The sequence below is a fragment of the Ambystoma mexicanum genome, chromosome 9 (genome assembly GCF_040938575.1).
Source record: "Ambystoma mexicanum isolate Mex_15411 chromosome 9, UKY_AmexF1_1, whole genome shotgun sequence".
Classification (NCBI taxonomy): Eukaryota; Metazoa; Chordata; class Amphibia; order Caudata; family Ambystomatidae; genus Ambystoma; species Ambystoma mexicanum.
In genome coordinates, this window is record NC_090931.1 from 1,513,988,564 (window position 1) to 1,514,010,792 (window position 22,229).

General features: G+C 49.9%; 1 protein-coding gene across 4 annotated transcripts in view; it reads left to right on the forward strand.

Moving 5' to 3' along the window:
• LOC138489384 (zinc finger protein 1 homolog) overlaps positions 1-22,229 on the forward strand; it is a 406,551-nt gene that overhangs the window by 33,152 nt on the left and 351,170 nt on the right. For all 4 annotated transcript variants that reach the window (XM_069617105.1, XM_069617104.1, XM_069617106.1 and 1 more), the window contains exon 2: positions 1,559-1,685. In XM_069617105.1, the coding sequence (XP_069473206.1) occupies positions 1,559-1,685 (127 nt within the window). The remainder of the gene's footprint in view (positions 1-1,558; positions 1,686-22,229) is intronic.

The window sequence follows — 22,229 nt, forward strand, 5'->3', positions numbered from 1 at the left end:
GTACGGCCAAAGGAGGGTTTGTCAGTCTAGAAAAATGGATACCTCTCATATTTGATGGCAAACGTATTTTGGTGGCCGTGGGCCAACCGTCTCATGCACGATATGACAGACATATAGGTTTCCGAGTTTGCCAATGAACAACCATTTTGATGTAACAAGGATCACCATTTTGTTTTCTAACCATTGCTCATTGCTTTCTGTTCTTATTGCTTTGCAGCACATTTTCTGCTTACACTGCTCGACTGTAAAACATTGTTGTCTGCACGTGAAAGGACAAGGCCGCAGGGCCGCGAGGATAACAAGAGTTCATTGAAACATAACGTAGGCAGCGCCAGGAAAGAATGCCCGGCTCTCTCCCGAATTTAGCCTTGAAGCAGAGCTGCATCATTTTGCAGTTGCCAGCCAGTCTCGTTATAAGGTAGAATATGTTACAATAAAGCAGCTAAAGGCTTGAATTATGCTCTTCTTACGGCCCCCCTTTACTGAGCCCTGTAGAGCGTGTCGGCTCCCAGGACACAAATAGCACCTCATAGATAGCAAGGTCTGGAAAGTGACTCTTCCCCCGTATGTAGCTCGCTTCCAAGAACAGAAGCACTGTGTTCTGTTCAACAACTAGAAGATGCCTCCGCACTTGCAAATTGCATATTGTTACTAGAATAGATATTTGAAGGTGTCATAGTCGAAAGTGTCCACCATCACACCGAGTTCAAAGAAACCCAATAAAGGGGGGGGGGGAGTTAAATTTGTCATAGCTGATTGTATGATATGCATTTTGTATATATGTAACTGATGTACGTAATTCACTCTCTTGCGTCCCTCGAGGTCTAGAGATACACGTCGCGGGGCGTGAGACCAAGTTGGCCAACTGAGACTATTTGCTTTGCAATAAACCCTAGCTTTGGGAATACAACCTCATGTCTGGCATATCTATCGTGTGTGGTGACTCGCCTTGTTTCCATAGACTTAAGGGACCCTTAGGAAGCCCCTTTCAGGTTGACAATATGAATCTTGACATTCTTCCTCCTTATATGATTGTAGATGTGGGTTAGTGATACCCCGCTTAGGGAGTTCCTCATTAGAACAGGAATTCCTGTTCCTCGGAGGGGGAATATCTCCCTGGGAGGCCCCACTTGCCTCTACCCCTGGGAGGCTATTGCGTAACGGGCTCACCTCCCTAGCCTTGCAGGGAAAGGCTTCCCCTTGGGGAGAAGTGGCACATCATACAGCGAAATCTAATCACATCAGACCTGACGCCACTCTAGAACGTTCATTTGTCGGAAAAGTCATTGTTATGACTATAGGTTCTACCTTGTTGTGACCATTTGAAAACATTTCATGTATAACAGGGATTTACAAGAAATGTATCTCAGCAAATGGCAACCAAATGATAATTTGCTGCTATGCCACGTAGACCTGCATTATTTCAGTTTCATGAATGTTTGTCAATGTTTTTTTCTTTTTCATTGCAAGAAACCTTAATGAAAAAGTATTAACTTGAAACAAGTTTCTTTTAATCAATGGACAGTCATTTTATACCATGTCGCATTTTCTCCTCCAGACGTATTTGACCTTCCTTGATGCTCCTGCCTGTTTCTCTGAAAAGGAGTGGATGCTTTTGAAGGAGTGGCAGAAGGAACTCTACAGGAATGTGATGAATGAAATCCACCAGGCTCTGCTCTCTCTGGGTAAAGTTACACTCCTGATCTCTACCAAGTGTGAACTGTCTCCTGTGTTATTTCAGACTTTTGGAATGGGTCCTGCTGTTCTGACTCTGATGTATGTACCTTGGACAGTTATGAATATGGTTAATGTACTGGTGAGCCGGGGAGTTCCTCATTGCCGCAGTGATGGAGTCATAAGGAATGTGGCAGTGATAATGGGAAGTACTGCACATATCTTCAATACTGCACACAGAGCAAGTACAAGGGAACTGTACTGTATTGTGCGAGAGGGATAACCCAGCAGTGACTGCTGCCAGGGGTGATTCTGGCGAATGCTCAGTACATGGTTGTCTTGTGCACAGGGGATGGGTTTGCCCCAGACTGCTCCGTGAAGGACAAGGGCAGCCTCATATGCATATGGTTGTCCATCTCTTGCAGTGGCTCAGCAAAGCAAAATAAGGTATTGAAGTTGTGCTCCGGTGTCCTATGCTCATGGGCGAGATAGCAACATGATGAGTGTTCAATTCCCTGATTTACTTATGTTATTTGTCTTTAATTTGAGGGGAATGTGAGGATGTGGCGTTTCTGTTTGTAGTTGTTAGAGACTCTTCGAACTGAAGAACCTCAGAGTGACACCATGATGTCTCATGTTTTCTGGTTGTCCCGTGTAAGCGGTCCAGGTTAACTGGGTCATTTAATGAGAGGTCAGACTGAGCTGTATTTTATTATGCGACTCTCATAATGGTATCATTGCTCGTGAGGTGCGATGTCGCAACCAAACCATCACTACTGTGGCTTTTGCTGAAATGAGTAGGCCATGTGCACCCCCTGACATTTCATTGGTTTCACAATGTCCACTTCTGTCACGTTTCCCAAGACTGGCCTTAGTACATGCAGCTGTATCACATATCACAGTACCATCCTCCTTACATGGAGCTGTGTCACATATCACACTCCCATCCTCCTTACATGGAGCTGTGTCACACATCACACTCCCATCCTCCTTACATGGAGCTGTGTCACACATCACACTCCCATCCTCCTTACATGGAGCTGTGTCGCATATCACACTCCCATCCCCCTTACATGGAGCTGTGACACATATTTGTGTATTGTCCTCAGTACATGGTGCTATGCACATTTCCCAGTACCATCTTCACGTGGAGCTGTCAAATGTCACAGTTCTGTCTTCAGTGAATGGAGCTGTGTCACATATCACACTCCCATCCTCCTTACATGGAGCTGTGTCACACATCACACTCCCATCCTCCTTACATGGAGCTGTGTCACATATCACACTCCCATCCTCCTTACATGGAGCTGTGTCACATATAACACTCCCATCCTCCTTACATGGAGCTGTGTCACATATAACACTCCCATCCTCCTTACATGGAGCTGTGTCACATATAACACTCCCATCCTCCTTACATGGAGCTGTGTCACATATTTGTGTATTGTCCTCAGTACATGGAGCTTTGTCACATGTTCTTGTATTGTCCTCCACATGGAGCTGTCGCATTTCATGGTAACTACATGGTGTAGCTTCACGTTTTCCATTTAATATCCTTAAGAATTGGTGACAAGGCAGGCGCTCTGTTGCCACTCAAGTTTTCCTGCATTAGCTTCTCCTCCAAACGCACGTTTTCATGAATCCATCAATCTTCAGGGAGGCTGTGTTTCTTTGCTTTTTCAGGCGTGTCTTCATTTCTTTTTCAGGTGTGGCAAATTAATTGACTCTAAGAATTCTGGTACTTGTATTTTTCACACTTAATTTTTCTTGCAGGTGGCTGGAAACAACTCCCTCCATAGCACATATCTTCCCCTTGATGGGATTAATATCCTTAGTAAACAGAGCTGTGTCATGTTTCCCTGAACTGTCCTTCTTACATGGAGTTGACACATTTAACTGATCTGTTACTTTATACACAGAGCAGCGTGCTGTTTTTCTGTTTCATTCTTATTACATGGAGCTTTACCAGTGTTCAGTACCATCATTGCTACAGGAATCTGTCTCCTTTTGCACTGGGCTTGCTACGTGGATCTGGGTCCCATTTCCTGTGCTATTGATGTGGCTTGGGGAGGGGTAAGGGCTTATATAACATTATTCCAGACCAGTTTATTGCTCCTAGAGTCCTAGATTTGGGCTGGATGCCCACATACTGCAGCTTTTCCCCACGTTGTTCCTAGAGTCCTAGGGCCTCATGCTGAGTGCGGCGGTAAGGGGTTAACGGCGCCGGTAAGGATGCCGGTGCCGTTATCCCCTTACCGCTGCATTCCGAGGTCCTTTAGCGAGTCCCACTAGGGGCAGCTGGTTTTACCAGCCGCCCTTAGCGGGAGTCGCTAAAGGACCAGGGAGCTAATAACGCCCTGTTATTAACGGGTCCGTTATTAACGGTTCCGTTATTAGCTTCCTCCCCATTCCCATTGAGCCCTATGGGGGCTCGAATGGGGATGGGTATTTTGAATGAGGAATTACTGGGTCCTCCAAGGTTGGAATGACCCGGTAATTCCTCATTCCTCATTCAAGGAACCCGGACCCGAGTTTGGAGGCTGCCATGGCGCAAATATCACCATGGCTACCTCCAAATTCGTAATGAGGCCCAAATGGGAATGGGAAATGCTTCCTGCAAGGAAGACTTACCGGGACCTCCTATGTCGGAATGACCCGGTAAATCCCCATTGCAGGAACCCGGTAATGGAGCCTGGTTTGGAGGCAGCCATGGAGCAAAAAGCTCCATGGCTGCCTCCAAACGCATAATGAGGCCCATAGACTTGGGCTGGATGTCCGCATAATGCCGCTTTTCCCCACATTGTTCCTAGAGTCCTAAACTTGGGCTTGATGTCCACATACTGCTGCTTTTTTCCCACATTGTTTCTAGACTCCTAGACTTGGGCTGGATGCCCACATACCGCCGCTTTTCCCCACATTGTTCCTAGAGTCATAGACTAGGGCTGGATGTCCACATACTGCCGCTTTTCCCCACATTGTTCCAAGAGTCCTAGACTTGGGCTGGATGTCCACATACTGCTGCTTTTCCCCACATTGTTCCTAGAGTCCTAGATTTGGGCTGGATGTCCACATACTGCTGCTTTTCCCCACAGGGTTCCTAGAGTCCTAGACTTGGGCTGGACGTCCACATACTGCCGCTTTTCCCCACATTGTTCCAAGCGTCCTAGACTTGGGTTGGATGTCCACATACTGCCGTTTTTCCCCATAGTGTTCTTGGAGTCCTCGACTTGGGCTGGATGTCCACATACTGCCGCTTTTCCCCACATTGTTTCTAGAGTCCTAGACTTGGGCTGGATGTCCACATACTGCCGCTTTTCCCCACATTGTTCCTAGAGTCCTAGACTTGGCTGGTACCCACATACTGCTGCTTTTCCCCATATTGTTCCTAGAGTCCTAGATTTGGGCTGGATGTCCACCTACTGCCGCTTTTCCCCCACATTGTTCCTAGAGTCCTAGACTTGGGCTGGATGTCCACATACTGCTGCTTTTCCCCACAGTGTTCCTGGAGTCCTAGACTTGGGCTGGATTTCCGCATACTGCCGCTTTTCCCCACATTGTTCCTAGAGTCATAGACTTGAGCTGGATGGCCACATACTGCACTTTTCCCCACAGTGTTCCTGGAGTCCTAGACTTGGGCTGGATGTCCGCATACCGCTGCTCTTCCCGACGGGGTTCCTAGAGTCCTAGACTTGGGCTGGATGTCCACATACTGCCTCTTTTCCCCACATTGTTCCAAGCGTCCTAGACTTGGGCTGGATGTCCACATACTGCAGCTTTTCCCCACAGTGTTCCTGGAGTCCTAGACTTGGGCTGGATGTCTACATACTGCCGCTTTTCCCCACATTGTTCCTAGAGTCATAGGCTTGGGCTAGATGCCCACATACCTCCGCTTTTCCACACATTGTTCCTAGAGTCATAGACTAGGGCTGGATGGCTACATACTGCCACTTTCGCCCCACATTGTCCCTAGACTTGGGCTGGATGTTCACATACTGCCGCTTTTCCCCACAGTGTAACTGGAGGCCTAGACTTGGGCTGGATGTCCACATACTGCCCCTTTTCCCCACATTGTTCCTAGAGTCCTAGACTTGGGCTGGATGTCCACATACTGCCGCTTTTCCCCACATTGTTCCTAGAGTCCTAGACTTGGGCTGGATGTCCACATACTGCCGCTTTTCCCCACATTGTTCCTAGAGTCCTAGACTTGGGCTGGATGTCCACATACTGCCGCTTTTCCCCACATTGTTCCTAGAGTCATAGACTTGGGCTGGATGTCCACATACTGCCGCTTTTCCCCACATTATTCCTAGAGTCCTAGACTTGGTCTGGATGTCCACATACTGCCGCTCTCCCCCACATTGTTCCTAGAGTCCTAGACTTGGGCCGGATATCCACATACTGTACCTTTCCCAACATTGTTCCTAGAGTCCTAGACTTGGGCTGGATGTCCACATACTGCCGCTTTTCCCCACAGTGTTCCTGGAGTCCTAGACTTGGGCTGGATATCCACATACTGCCCCTTTTCCCCACATTGTTCCTAGAGTCCTATACTTGGGCTGGATGTCCACATACTGCCCCTTTTCCCCACATTGTTCCTAGAGTCCTATACTTGGGCTGGATGTCCACATACTGCCGCTTTTCTCCACATTGTTCCTAGAGTCCTAGACTTGGCTGGTACCCACATACTGCCGCTTTTCCCCACATTGTTCCTGGAGTCCTAGACTTGGGCTGGATGTCCACATGCTGCCCCTTTTCCCCACATTGTTCCTAGAGTCCTAGACTTGGGCTGGATGTCCACATACTGCCGCTTTTCCCCACATTGTTCCTAGAGTCCTAGACTTGGGCTGGATGTCCACATACTGCTGTTTTTCCCCACATTGTTCACAGACTTAGGCTGGATGTCCACATACTGCTGCTTTTCTTCACATTGTTCCTAGAGTCCTAGACTTGGGCTGGATGTCCACATACTGCCGCTTTTCCCCCAGATTGTTCCTAGAGTCCTAGATTTGGGCTGGATGTCCACATACTGCTGCTTTTCCCCACATTGTTCCTAGAGTCCTGGATTTAGGCTGGATGTCCACATACCGCCGCTTTTCCCCACATTGTTCCTAGAGTCCTAGACTTGGGCTGGATGGCCACATACTGCCGCTTTTCCCCACAGTGTTCCTGGAGTCCTAGACTTGGGCTGGATATCCACATATTGCCGTTTTTCCCCACATTGTTCCTAGAGTCCTAGACTTGGGCTGGATGTCCACATACTGCCGCTTTTCCCCACATTGTTCCTAGAGTCCTATCCTTGGGCTGGATGTCCACATACTGCTGCTTTTCCCCACATTGTTCCTAGAGTCCTAGACTTGGGCTGGATGTCCACATACTGCCGCTTTTCCCCACAGTGTTCCTGGAGTCCTAGACTTGGGCTGGATATCCACATACTGCCCCTTTTCCCCACATTGTTCCTAGAGTCCTAGACTTGGGCTGGATGTCCACATACTGCCGCTTTTCCCCACAGAGTTCCTAGATTCCTAGACTTGAGCTGGATGTCCACATACTGCCACTTTTCCCCACATTGTTCCAAGCATCCTAGACTTGGGCTGGTACCCACATACTGCCGCTTTTCCCCACATTGTTTCTAGAGTCCTAGACTTGGGCTGGATGTCCACATACTGCCGCTTTTCCCCCACATTGTTCCTAGAGTCAAAGACTTGGGCTGGATGTCCACATACTGTCCCTTTTCCCCACATTGTTCCTAGACTTGGGCTGGATGTCCACATACTGCTGCTTTTCCTCACATTGTTCCTAGAGTCCTAGACTTGGGCTGGATGTCCACATACTGCCGCTTTTCCCCCACATTGTTCCTAGAGTCCTAGACTTGGGCTGGATGTCCACATACTGCTGCTTTTCCCCACATTGTTCCTAGAGTCATAGACTTGGGCTGGATGTCCACATACTGCCCCTTTTCCCCACATTGTTCCTAGAGTCCTCGACTTGGGCTGGATGTCCACATACTACAGCTTTTCCCCACATTATTCCTAGAGTCCTAGACTTGGGCTGGATGTCCACATACTGCCACTTTTCCCCACATTGTTCCTAGAGTCCTAGACTTGGCTAGTACCCACATACTGCTGCTTTTCCCCACATTGTTCCTAGAGTCCTAGACTTGGGCTGGATGTCCACATATTGCCGCTTTTCCCCCACATTGTTCATAGAGTCATAGACTTGTGCTGGATGTCCACATACTGCCCCCTTTCCCCACATTGTTCCTAGACTTGGGCTGGATGTCCACATACTGCTGCTTTTCCTCACATTGTTCCTAGAGTCCTAGACTTGGGCTGGATGTCCACATACTGCCGCTTTTCCCCCACATTGTTCCTAGAGTCCTAGACTTGGGCTGGATGTCCACATACTGCCCCTTTTCCCCACATTGTTCCTAGAGTCCTCGACTTGGGCTGGATGTCCACATACTGCCGCTTTTCCCCACATTATTCCTAGAGTCCTAGAATTGGGCTGGATGTCCACATACTGCCACTTTTCCCCACATTGTTCCTAGAGTCCTAGACTTGGCTGGTACCCACATACTGCTGCTTTTCCCCACATTGTTCCTAGAGTCCTAGACTTGGGCTGGATGTCCACATATTGGCGCTTTTCCCCCACATTGTTCATAGAGTCATAGACTTGTGCTGGATGTCCACATACTGCCCCCTTTCCCCACATTGTTCCTAGACTTGGGCTGGATGTCCACATACTGCTGCTTTTCCTCACATTGTTCCTAGAGTCCTAGACTTGGGCTGGCTGTCCACATACTGCCGCTTTTCCCCCACATTGTTCATAGAGTCCTAGACTTGGGCTGGATGTCCACATACTGCTGCTTTTCCCCACATTGTTCCTAGAGTCCTAGACTTAGGCTGGATGTCCACATACTGCCGCTTTTTGCCACAGTGTTCCTGGAGTCCTAGATTTGGGCTGGATGTCCACATACTGCCGCTTTTCCCCACATTGTTCCTAGAGTCCTCGACTTGGCTGGTACCCACCTGCTGCTGCTTTTCCCCACATTGTTCCTAGAGTCATAGATTTGGGCTGGATGGCGACATACTGCCGCTTTTCCCCACCTTGTTCCTAGAGTCCTAGACTTGGGCCGGATATCCACATACTGTACTTTTCCCCACATTGTTCCTAGAGTCCTAGACTTGGGCTGGATGTCCACATACTGCCGCTTTTCCCCACAGTGTTCCTGGAGTCCTAGACTTGGGCTGGATATCCACATACTGCTGCTTTTCCCCACATTGTTCCTAGAGTCCTAGACTTGGCTGGTACCCACATACTGGCGCTTTTCCCCACATTGTTCCTAGAGTCCTAGACTTGGGCTGGATGTCCACATACTGCTGTTTTTCCCCACATTGTTCCTAGAGTAATAGACTTGGGCTGGATGGCCAAATACTGCAACTTTCCCCCCACATTGTTCCTAGACTTGGGCTGGATGTCCACATACTGTCGCTTTTCCCCAAGGTGTTCCTGGAGTCCTAGACTTGGGCTGGATGTCCGCATACTGCCGCTTTTCCACACATTGTTCCTAGAGTCATAGACTTGGGCTGGATGGCCACATACTGCACTTTTCCCCACAGTGTTCCTGCAGTCCTAGACTTGGGCTGGATGTCCGCATACTGCCGCTTTTCCCCACATTGTTCCTAGAGTCCTAGACTTGGCTGGTACCCACATATTGCCGCTTTTCCGCACATTGTTCCTAGAGTCATAGACTTGGGCTGGATGTCCACATACTGCCGCTTTTCCCCACATTATTCGTAGAGTCCTAGACTTGGTCTGGATGTCCACATACTGCCGCTTTCCCCCACATTGTTCCTAGACTTGGACTAGATGTCCACATACTGCCGCTTTTCCCCACAGTGTTCCTGGAGTCCTAGACTTGGGCTGGATGTCCACATACTGCACTTTTCCCCACATTGTTCCTAGAGTCCTAGACTTGGGCTGGATGTTCACATACTGCCGCTTTTCCCCACAGTGTTCCTGGAGTCCTAAACTTGGGCTGGATGTCCACATACTGCCGCTTTTCCCCACATTGTTCCTAGAGTCCTAGACTTGGCTGGTACCCACCTGCTGCCGCTTTTCCCCACATTGTTCCTAGAGTCATAGACTTGGGCTGGAAGGCCACATACTGCCGCTTTTCCCCACTTTGTTCCTATAGTCCTAGACTTGGGCCGGATATCCACATACTGTACCTTTCCCAACATTGTTCCTAGAGTCCTAGACTTGGGCTGGATGTCCACATACTGCCGCTTTTCCCCACAGTGTTCCTGGAGTCCTAGACTTGGGCTGGATATCCACATACTGCCCCTTTTCCCCACATTGTTCCTAGAGTCCTAGACTTGGGCTGGATGTCCACATACTGCCGCTTTTCCCCAGTGTTCCTGGAGTCCTAGACTTGGGCTGGAAATCCACATACTGCCCCTTTTCCCCACATTGTTCCTAGAGTCCTAGATTTGGGCTGGATGTCCACATACTGCCGCGTTTCCCCACATTGTTCTTAGAGTCCTAGACTTGGGCTGGATGTCCACATACTGCTGTTTTTCCCTACAGTGTTCCTGGAGTCCTAGACTTGGGCTGGATGTCCACATACTGCAGCTTTTCCCCACATTGTTCCTAGAGTCCTCGACTTGGCTGGTACCCACCTGCTGCCGCTTTTCCCCACATTGTTCCTTGAGTCATAGACTTGGGCTGGATGTTGACATACTGCCGCTTTTCCCCACATTGTTCCTAGAGTCCTGGACTTGGGCCGGATATCCACATACTGTACTTTTCCCCACATTGTTCCTAGAGTCCTAGACTTGGGCTGGATATCCACAAACTGCCCCTTTCCCCCACATTGTTCCTAGAGTCCTAGACTTGGGCTGGATGTCCACATACTGCCGCTTTTCCCCCACATTGTTCCTAGAGTCCTAGACTTGGCCTGTACCCAAATACTGCCGCTTTTCCCCACATTGTTCCTAGTGTCCTAGACTTGGGCTGGATGTCCACATACTGCTGCTTTTCCCCACATTGTTCCTAGAGTACTAGACTTGGGCTGGATGTCCACATACTGCTGTTTTTCCCCACATTTTTCCTAGAGTCATAGACTTGGGCTGGATGGCCAAATACTGCATCTTTCCCCCCACATTGTTCCTAGACTTGGGCTGGATGTCCACATACTGTCGCTTTTCCCCAAAGTGTTCCTGGAGTCCTAGACTTGGGCTGGAAGTCCGCATACTGGCGCTTTTCCCCACATTGTTCCTAGAGTCATAGACTTGGGCTGGATGGCCACATACTGCACTTTTCCCCACAGTTTTCCTAGAGTCCTAGACTTGGGCTGGATGTCCGCATACTATCGTTTTTCCCCACATTGTTCCTAGAGTCATAGACTTGGGCTTGATGGCCACATACTGCACTTTTCCCCACATTGTTCCTAGAGTCCTAGACTTGGGCTGGATGTCCGCATACTGCCGCTTTTCCCCACATTGTTCCTAGAGTCATAGACTTGAGCTGGATGGCCACATACTGCACTTTTCCCCACATTGTTCCTAGAGTCCTAGACTTGGCTGGTACCCACATATTGCCGCTTTTCCCCACATTGTTCCTAGAGTCATAGACTTGGGCTGGATGTCCACATACTGCTGCTTTTCCCCACATTATTCCTAGAGTCCTAGACTTGGTCTGGATGTCCACATACTGCCGCTTTCCCCCACATTGTTTCTAGACTTGGACTAGATGTCCACATACTGCCGCTTTTCCCCACATTGTTCCTAGAGTCCTAGACTTGGGCTGGATGTCCACATACTGCCGCTTTTCCCCACAGTGTTCCTGGAGTCCTAAACTTGGACTAGATGTCCACATACTGCCGCTTTTCCCCACATTGTTCCTAGAGTCATAGACTTGGGCTGGATGGTGACATACTGCCGCTTTTCCCCACATTGTTCCTAAAGTCCTAGACTTGGGCCGGATATCCACATACTGTACTTTTCCCCACATTGTTCCTATAGTCCTAGACTTGGGCTGGATGTCCACATGCTGCCGCTTTTCCCCACAGTGCTCCTGGAGTCCTAGACTTGGGCTGGATATCCACATACTGCCCCTTTTCCCCACATTGTTCCTAGAGTCCTAGACTTGGCTGGTACCCACATACTGCTGCTTTTCCCCACATTGTTCCTAGAGTACTAGACTTGGGCTGGATGTCCACATATTGCGGCTTTTCCCCACATTGTTCCTAGAGTCATAGACTTGGGCTGGATGTCTGCATACTGCCGCTTTTCCCCACATTATTCCTAGAGTCCTAGACTTGGTCTGGATGTCCACATCCTGCCGCTTTCCCCCACATTGTTCCTAGACTTGGACTAGATGTCCACATACTGCCGCTTTTCCCCACAGTGTTCCTGGAGTCCTAGACTTGGGCTGGATGTCCACATACTGCACTTTTCCTCACATTGTTCCTAGAGTCCTAGACTTGGGCGGGATGTCCACATACTGCCGCTTTTCCCCACAGTGTTCCTGGAGTCCTAAACTTGGGCTGGATGTCCACATACTGCCGCTTTTCCCCACATTGTTCCTAGAGTCCTAGACTTGGCTGGTACCCACCTACTGCCGCTTTTCCCCACATTGTTCCTAGACTCATAGACCTGGGCTGGATGGCCACATACTGCCGCCTTTCCCCACATTGTTCCTAGAGTCCTAGACTTAGGCTGGATGTCCACATACTGCACTTTTCACCACATTGTTCCTAGAGTCCTAGACTTGGGCTGGATGTCCACATACTGCTGCCTTTCCCCACACTGTTCCTAGAGTCCTAGACTTGGGCTGGATGTCCACATACTGCCGCTTTTCCTCACATTGTTCCCCGAGTCCTAGACTTGGGCTGGATGTCCACATACAGCCGCTTTTCCCCCACATTGTTCCTAGAGTCCTAGACTTGGGCTGGATGTCCACATACTGCTGCTTTTCCCCACATTGTTCCTAGAGTCCTAGACTTGGGCTGAATGTCCACATACTGTCGCTTTTCCCCACAGTGTTCCTAAAGTCCTAGACTTGGGCTGGATGTCCACATACTGCCGCTTTTCCCCACATTGTTCCTAGAGTCCTAGACATGTCTGGTACCCACATACTGCCGCTTTTCCCCACATTGTTCCTAGAGTCCTAGACTTGGGCTGGATGTCCACATACTGCCGATTTTCCCCCACATTGTTCCTAGAGTCCTGTACATGGGCTGGATGTCCACATACTGCCGCTTTTCCCCACATTGTTCCTAGAGTCCTAGACTTGGCTGGTACCCACATACTGCCGCTTTTCCCCACATTGTTCCTAGAGTCCTAGACTTGGGCTGGATGTCCACATACTGCTGTTTTTCCCCACATTGTTCCTAGAGTCCTAGACTTGGGCTGGATGTCCACATACTGCCGCTTTTCCCCACATTGTTCCTAGAGTCCTAGACTTGGCTGGTACCCACATACTGCCGCTTTTCCCCACATTGTTGCTAGAGTCCTAGACTTGGGCTTGATGTCCACATACAGCTGTTTTTCCCCACATTGTTCCCAGACTTAGGCTGGATGTCCACATACTGCTGCTTTTCTTCACATTGTTCCTAGAGTCCTAGACTTGGGCTGGATGTCCACATACTGCCGCTTTTCCCCCACATTGTTCCTAGAGTCCTAGATTTGGGCTGGATGTCCACATACTGCCCCTTTTCCCCATATTCTTCCTAGAGTCTTCGACTTGGCTTGTACCCACCTACTGCCACTTTTCCCCACATTGTTCCTAGAGTCCTAGACTTGGCTGGTACCCACATACTGCCGCTTTTCCCCACATTGTTCCTAGAGTCCTAGACTTGGGCTGGATGTCCACATACTGCCGCTTTTCCCCCACATTGTTCCTAGAGTCATAGACTTGGGCTGGATGTCCACATACTGCCCCTTTTCCCCACATTGTTCCCAGACTTGGGCTGGATGTCCACATACTGCTGCTTTTCTTCACATTGTTCCTAGAGTCCTAGACTTGGGCTGGATGTCCACATACTGCCGCTTTTCCCCCACATTGTTCCTAGAGTCCCACACTTGGGCTGGATGTCCACATACTGCTGCTTTTCCCACGCATTGTTCCTAGAGTCCTAGACTTGGGCTGGATGTCCACATACTGCCCCTTTTCCCCACATTGTTCCTAGTGTCCTAGACTTGGGCTGGATGTCCACATACTGCTGCTTTTCCCCACATTGTTCCTAGAGTCCTAGACTTGGGCTGGATGTCCACATATTGCCGCTCTTCCCCCACATTGTTCCTAGAGTCGTAGACTTGGGCTGGATGTCCACATACTGCCCCTTTTCCCCACATTGTTCCTAGACTTGGGCTGGATGTCCACATACTGCTGCTTTTCCTCACATTGTTCCTAGAGTCCTAGACTTGGGCTGGCTGTCCACATACTGCCGCTTTTCCCCCACATTGTACCTAGAGTCCTAGACTTAGGCTGGATGTCCACATACTGCCGCTTTTTGCCACAGTGTTCCTGGAGTCCTAGATTTGGGCTGGATGTCCACATACTGCCGCTTTTCCCCACATTGTTCCTAGAGTCCTCGACTTGGCTGGTACCCACCTGCTGCCGCTTTTCCCCACATTGTTCCTAGAGTCATAGACTTGGGCTGGATGGCGACATACTGCCGCTTTTCCCCACGTTGTTCCTAGAGTCCTGGATTTAGGCTGGATGTCCACATACTGCCGCTTTTCCCCACCTTGTTCCTAGAGTCCTAGACTTGGGCCGGATATCCACATACTGTACTTTTCCCCACATTGTTCCTAGAGTCCTAGACTTGGGCTGGATGTCCACATACTGCCGCTTTTCCCCACAGTGTTTCTGGAGTCCTAGACTTGGGCTGGATATCCACATACTGCCGCTTTTCCCCACATTGTTCCTAGAGTCCTAGACTTGGCTGGTACCCACATAAAGCCGCTTTTCCCCACATTGTTCCTAGTGTCCTAGACTTGGGCTGGATGTCCACATACTGCTGCTTTTCCCCACATTGTTCCTAGAGTCCTAGACTTGGGCTGGATGTCCACATACTGCTGTTTTTCCCCACATTGTTCCTAGAGTCATAGACTTGGGCTGGATGGCCAAATACTGCAACTCTCCCCCCAAATTGTTCCTAGACTTGGGCTGGATGTCCACATACTGTCGCTTTTCCCCAAAGTGTTCCTGGAGTCCTAGACTTGGGCTGGATGTCCGCATACTGTCGCTTTTCCCCACATTGTTCCTAGAGTCATAGACTTGGGCTGGATGGCCACATACTGCACTTTTCCCCACATTGTTCCTAGAGTCCTAGACTTGGCTGGTACCCACATATTGCCTCTTTTCCCCACATTGTTCCTAGAGTCCTAGACTTGGCTGGTACCCACATACTGCCGCTTTTCCCCACATTGTTCCTAGAGTCCTAGACTTGGGCTGGATGTCCACATACTGCTGCTTTTCCCCACATTGTTCCTAGAGTCCTATCCTTGGGCTGGATGTCCACATACTGCTGCTTTTCCCCACATTGTTCCTAGAGTCCTAGACTTGGGCTGGATGTCGACATACTGCCGCTTTTCCCCACAGTGTTCCTGGAGTCCTAGACTTGGGCTGGATATCCACATACTGCCCCTTTTCCCCACATTGTTCCTAGAGTCCTAGACTTGGGCTGGATGTCCACATACTGCCGCTTTTCCCCACAGGGTTCCTAGATTCCTAGACTTGAGCTGGATGTCCACATACTGCCGCTTTTCCCCACATTGTTCCAAGCATCCTAGACTTGGGCTGGTACCCACATACTGCCGCTTTTCCCCACATTGTTTCTAGAGTCCTAGACTTGGGCTGGATGTCCACATACTACCGCTTTTCCCCCACATTGTTCCTAGAGTCATAGACTTGGGCTGGATGTCCACATACTGCCGCTTTTCCCCACATTGTTCCTAGAGTCCTCGACTTGGCTGGTACCCACCTGCTGCCGCTTTTCCCCACATTGTTCCTAGAGTCATAGACTTGGGCTGGATGGCGACATACTGCCGCTTTTCCCCACGTTGTTCCTAGAGTCCTGGATTTAGGCTGGATGTCCACATACTGCCGCTTTTCCCCACCTTGTTCCTAGAGTCCTAGACTTGGGCCGGATATCCACATACTGTACTTTTCCCCACATTGTTCCTAGAGTCCTAGACTTGGGCTGGATGTCCACATACTGCCGCTTTTCCCCACAGTGTTTCTGGAGTCCTAGACTTGGGCTGGATATCCACATACTGCCGCTTTTCCCCACATTGTTCCTAGAGTCCTAGACTTGGCTGGTACCCACATAAAGCCGCTTTTCCCCACATTGTTCCTAGTGTCCTAGACTTGGGCTGGATGTCCACATACTGCTGCTTTTCCCCACATTGTTCCTAGAGTCCTAGACTTGGGCTGGATGTCCACATACTGCTGTTTTTCCCCACATTGTTCCTAGAGTCATAGACTTGGGCTGGATGGCCAAATACTGCAACTCTCCCCCCAAATTGTTCCTAGACTTGGGCTGGATGTCCACATACTGTCGCTTTTCCCCAAAGTGTTCCTGGAGTCCTAGACTTGGGCTGGATGTCCGCATACTGTCGCTTTTCCCCACATTGTTCCTAGAGTCATAGACTTGGGCTGGATGGCCACATACTGCACTTTTCCCCACATTGTTCCTAAAGTCCTAGACTTGGCTGGTACCCACATATTGCCTCTTTTCCCCACATTGTTCCTAGAGTCCTAGACTTGGCTGGTACCCACATACTGCCGCTTTTCCCCACATTGTTCCTAGAGTCCTAGACTTGGGCTGGATGTCCACATACTGCTGCTTTTCCCCACATTGTTCCTAGAGTCCTATCCTTGGGCTGGATGTCCACATACTGCTGCTTTTCCCCACATTGTTCCTAGAGTCCTAGACTTGGGCTGGATGTCGACATACTGCCGCTTTTCCCCACAGTGTTCCTGGAGTCCTAGACTTGGGCTGGATATCCACATACTGCCCCTTTTCCCCACATTGTTCCTAGAGTCCTAGACTTGGGCTGGATGTCCACATACTGCCGCTTTTCCCCACAGGGTTCCTAGATTCCTAGACTTGAGCTGGATGTCCACATACTGCCGCTTTTCCCCACATTGTTCCAAGCATCCTAGACTTGGGCTGGTACCCACATACTGCCGCTTTTCCCCACATTGTTTCTAGAGTCCTAGACTTGGGCTGGATGTCCACATACTACCGCTTTTCCCCCACATTGTTCCTAGAGTCATAGACTTGGGCTGGATGTCCACATACTGTCCCTTTTCCCCACATTGTTCCTAGACTTGGGCTGGATGTCCACATACTGCTGCTTTTCATCACATTGTTCCTAGAGTCCTAGACATGGGCTGGATGTCCACATACTGCCGCTTTTCCCCCACATTGTTCCTAGAGTCCTAGACTTGGGCTGGATGTCCACATACTGCCCCTTTTCCCCACTGTGTTCCTGGAGTCCTAGACTTGGGCTGGATATCCACATACTGCCGCTTTCCCCCACATTGTTCCTGGAGTCCTTGACTTGGGCTGGATGTCCACATACTGCTGTTTTTCCCCACATTGTTCCTAGAGTCATAGGGCCTCATTACACGGTAGGCGGTGAACCATGGCGCTATTAGCGCCATGGTTCATGCCGTTAAAATACAGGCACCGCCTTGGTGGAAAGGGGAATTACCGCCCCATTCCAAGGTTGGCGGGGCGGTAATTCCCTCTTCCACCATTGCCCTTCCCCATTCCCATTTTTGCCCCATAGGGCTCTATGGCAATGGGGAAGGCACTAATTACGGTACCGCAAATTGCAGTACCGTAATTAGCTCCACTGGTCCCTTTGCGGGTTGGATTTTAACGACTGCAAAAAGCAGGCGTTAAATTCCTCAACCCGCAAAGTGACCTCGTAGTAAGGCGGTAAGGATTTACCGGTACCGGTAAAAAACCGGTACCGGTAAACCCTTACCGCCTACCGTGTAATGAGGCCCATAGACTTGGGCTGGATGGCCAAATACTGCAACTTTCCCCCCACATTGTTCCTAGACTTGGCTGGTACCCACATATTGCCACTTTTCCCCACATTGTTTCTAGAGTCAAAGACTTGGGCTGGATGTCCACATACTGCTGCTTTTCCCCACATTATTCCTAGAGTCCTAGACTTGGGCTGGATGTCCACATACTGCCACTTTTCCCCACATTGTTCCTAGAGTCCTAGACTTGGGCTGGATGTCCACATACTGCCGCTTTTCCCCCACATTGTTCCTAGAGTCATAGACTTGGGCTGGATGTCCACATACTGCCCCTTTTCCCCACATTGTTCCCAGACTTGGGCTGGATGTCCACATACTGCTGCTTTTCTTCACATTGTTCCTAGAGTCCTAGACTTGGGCTGGATGTCCACATACTGCCGCTTTTCCCCCACATTGTTCCTAGAGTCCCACACTTGGGCTGGATGTCCACATACTGCTGCTTTTCCCACGCATTGTTCCTAGAGTCCTAGACTTGGGCTGGATGTCCACATACTGCCGCTTTTCCCCACATTGTTCCTAGAGTCCTCGACTTGGCTGGTACCCACCTGCTTCCGCTTTTCCCCACATTGTTCCTAGAGTCATAGACTTGGGCTGGATGGTGACATACTGCCGCTTTTCCCCACATTGTTCCTAAAGTCCTAGACTTGGGCCGGATATCCACATACTGTACTTTTCCCCACATTGTTCCTATAGTCCTAGACTTGGGCTGGATGTCCACATACTGCCGCTTTTCCCCACAGTGTTCCTGGAGTCCTAGACTTGGGCTGGATATCCACATACTGCCCCTTTTCCCCACATTGTTCCTAGAGTCCTAGACTTGGGGTGGATGTCCACATACTCCCGCTTTTCCCCGCATTGTTCCTAGAGTCCTAGACTTGGCTGGTACCCACATAGTGCTGCTTTTCCCCACATTGCTCCTACTGTCCTAGACTTGGGCTGGATGTCCACATACTGCTGCTTTTCCCCACATTGTTCCTAGAGTCCTATCCTTGGGCTGGATGTCCACATACTGCTGCTTTTCCCCACATTGTTCCTAGAGTCCTAGACTTGGGCTGGATGTCCACATACTGCCGCTTTTCCCCACATTGTTCCTAGAGTCATAGACTTGGGCTGGATGTCCACATACTGCCCCCTTTCCCCACATTGTTCCTAGACTTGGGCTGGATGTCACATACTGCTGATTTTCCTCACATTGTTCCTAGAGTCCTAGACTTGGGCTGGCTGTCCAGATACTGCCGCTTTTCCCCCACATTGTTCATAGAGTCCTAGACTTGGGCTGGATGTCCACATATTGCCGCTCTTCCCCCACATTGTTCCTAGAGTCGTAGACTTGGGCTGGATGTCCACATACTGCCCCTTTTCCCCACATTGTTCCTAGACTTGGGCTGGATGTCCACATACTGCTGCTTTTCCCCACATTGTTCCTAGAGTCCTATCCTTGGGCTGGATGTCCACATACTGCTGCTTTTCCCCACATTGTTCCTAGAGTCCTAGACTTGGGCTGGATGTCCACATACTGCCGCTTTTCCCCACATTGTTCCTAGAGTCATAGACTTGGGCTGGATGTCCACATACTGCCCCCTTTCCCCACATTGTTCCTAGACTTGGGCTGGATGTCACATACTGCTGATTTTCCTCACATTGTTCCTAGAGTCCTAGACTTGGGCTGGCTGTCCAGATACTGCCGCTTTTCCCCCACATTGTTCATAGAGTCCTAGACTTGCGCTGGATGTCCACATATTGCCGCTCTTCCCCCACATTGTTCCTAGAGTCCTAGACTTGGGCTGGCTGTCCACATACTGCCGCTTTTCCCCCACATTGTACCTAGAGTCCTAGACTTAGGCTGGATGTCCACATACTGCCGCTTTTTGCCACAGTGTTCCTGGAGTCCTAGATTTGGGCTGGATGTCCACATACTGCCGCTTTTCCCCACATTGTTCCTAGAGTCCTCGACTTGGCTGGTAGCCACCTGCTGCCGCTTTTCCCCACATTGTTCCTAGAGTCATAGACTTGGGCTGGATGGCGACATACTGCCGCTTTTCCCCACGTTTTTCCTAGAGTCCTGGATTTAGGCTGGATGTCCACATACTGCCGCTTTTCCCCACCTTGTTCCTAGAGTCCTAGACTTGGGCCGGATATCCACATACTGTACTTTTCCCCACATTGTTCCTAGAGTCCTAGGCTTGGGCTGGATGTCCACATACTGCCGCTTTTCCCCACAGTGTTTCTGGAGTCCTAGACTTGGCTGGTACCCACATACTGCCGCTTTTCCCCACATTGTTCCTAGTGTCCTAGACTTGGGCTGGATGTCCACATACTGCTGCTTTTCCCCACATTGTTCCTAGAGTCCTAGACTTGGGCTGGATGTCCACATACTGCTGTTTTTCCCCACATTGTTCCTAGAGTCATAGACTTGGGCTGGATGGCCAAATACTGCAACTCTCCCCCCAAATTGTTCCTAGACTTGGGCTGGATGTCCACATACTGTCGCTTTTCCCCAAAGTGTTCCTGGAGTCCTAGACTTGGGCTGGATGTCCGCATACTGCCGCTTTTCCCCACATTGTTCCTAGAGTCATAGACTTGGGCTGGATGGCCACATACTGCACTTTTCCCCACATTGTTCCTAGAGTCCTAGACTTGGCTGGTACCCACATATTGCCTCTTTTCCCCACATTGTTCCTAGAGTCCAAGACTTGGCTGGTACCCACATACTGCCGCTTTTCCCCACATTGTTCCTAGAGTCCTAGACTTGGGCTGGATGTCCACATACTGCTGCTTTTCCCCACATTGTTCCTAGAGTCCTATCCTTGGGCTGGATGTCCACATACTGCTGCTTTTCCCCACATTGTTCCTAGAGTCCTAGACTTGGGCTGGATGTCGACATACTGCAGCTTTTCCCCACAGTGTTCCTGGAGTCCTAGACTTGGGCTGGATATCCACATACTGCCCCTTTTCCCCACATTGTTCCTAGAGTCCTAGACTTGGGCTGGATGTCCACATACTGCCGCTTTTCCCCACAGGGTTCCTAGATTCCTAGACTTGAGCTGGATGTCCACATACTGCCGCTTTTCCCCACATTGTTCCAAGCATCCTAGACTTGGGCTGGTACCCACATACTGCCGCTTTTCCCCACATTGTTTCTAGAGTCCTAGACTTGGGCTGGATGTCCACATACTGTCCCTTTTCCCCACATTGTTCCTAGACTTGGGCTGGATGTCTACATACTGCTGCTTTTCATCACATTGTTCCTAGAGTCCTAGACATGGGCTGGATGTCCACATACTGCCGCTTTTCCCCCACATTGTTCCTAGAGTCCTAGACTTGGGCTGGATGTCCACATACTGCTGCTTTTCCCCACATTGTTCCTAGAGTCCTAGACTTGGGCTGGATGTCCACATACTGCCCCTTTTCCCCACATTGTTCCTAGAGTCCTCGACTTGGCTTGTACCCACCTACTGCCCCTTTTCCCCACATTGTTCCTAGAGTCCTGGATTTAGGCTGGATGTCCACATACTGCCGCTTTTCCCCACATTGTTCCTAGAGTCCTAGACTTGGGCTGGATGTCCACATACTGCCGCTTTTCCCCACTGTGTTCCTGGAGTCCTAGACTTGGGCTGGATATCCACATACTGCCGCTTTCCCCCACATTGTTCCTGGAGTCCTAGACTTGGGCTGGATGTCCACATACTGCTGTTTTTCCCCACATTGTTCCTAGAGTCATAGGGCCTCATTACACGGTAGGCGGTGAACCATGGCGCTATTAGCGCCATGGTTCATGCCGGTAAAATACAGGCACCGCCTTGGTGGAAAGGGGAATTACCGCCCCATTCCAAGGTTGGCGGGGCGGTAATTCCCTCTTCCACCATTGCCCTTCCCCATTCCCATTTTTGCCCCATAGGGCTCTATGGCAATGGGGAAGGCACTAATTACGGTACCGCAAATTGCAGTACCGTAATTAGCTCCACTGGTCCCTTTGCGGGTTGGATTTTAACGACTGCAAAAAGCAGGCGTTAAATTCCTCAACCCGCAAAGTGACCTTGTAGTAAGGCGGTAAGGATTTACCGGTACCGGTAAAAAACCGGTACCGGTAAACCCTTACCGCCTACCGTGTAATGAGGCCCATAGACTTGGGCTGGATGGCCAAATACTGCAACTTTCCCCCCACATTGTTCCTAGACTTGGCTGGTACCCACATATTGCCACTTTTCCCCACATTGTTCCTAGAGTCCTAGACTTGGGCTGGATGTCCACATACTGCCGCTTTTCCCCCACATTGTTCATAGAGTCATAGACTTGGGCTGGATGTCCACATACTGCCGCTTTTCCCCCACATTGTTCCTAGAGTCATAGACTTGGGCTGGATGTCCACATACTGCCCCTTTTCCCCACATTGTTCCCAGACTTGGGCTGGATGTCCACATACTGCTGCTTTTCTTCACATTGTTCCTAGAGTCCTAGACTTGGGCAGGATGTCCACATAC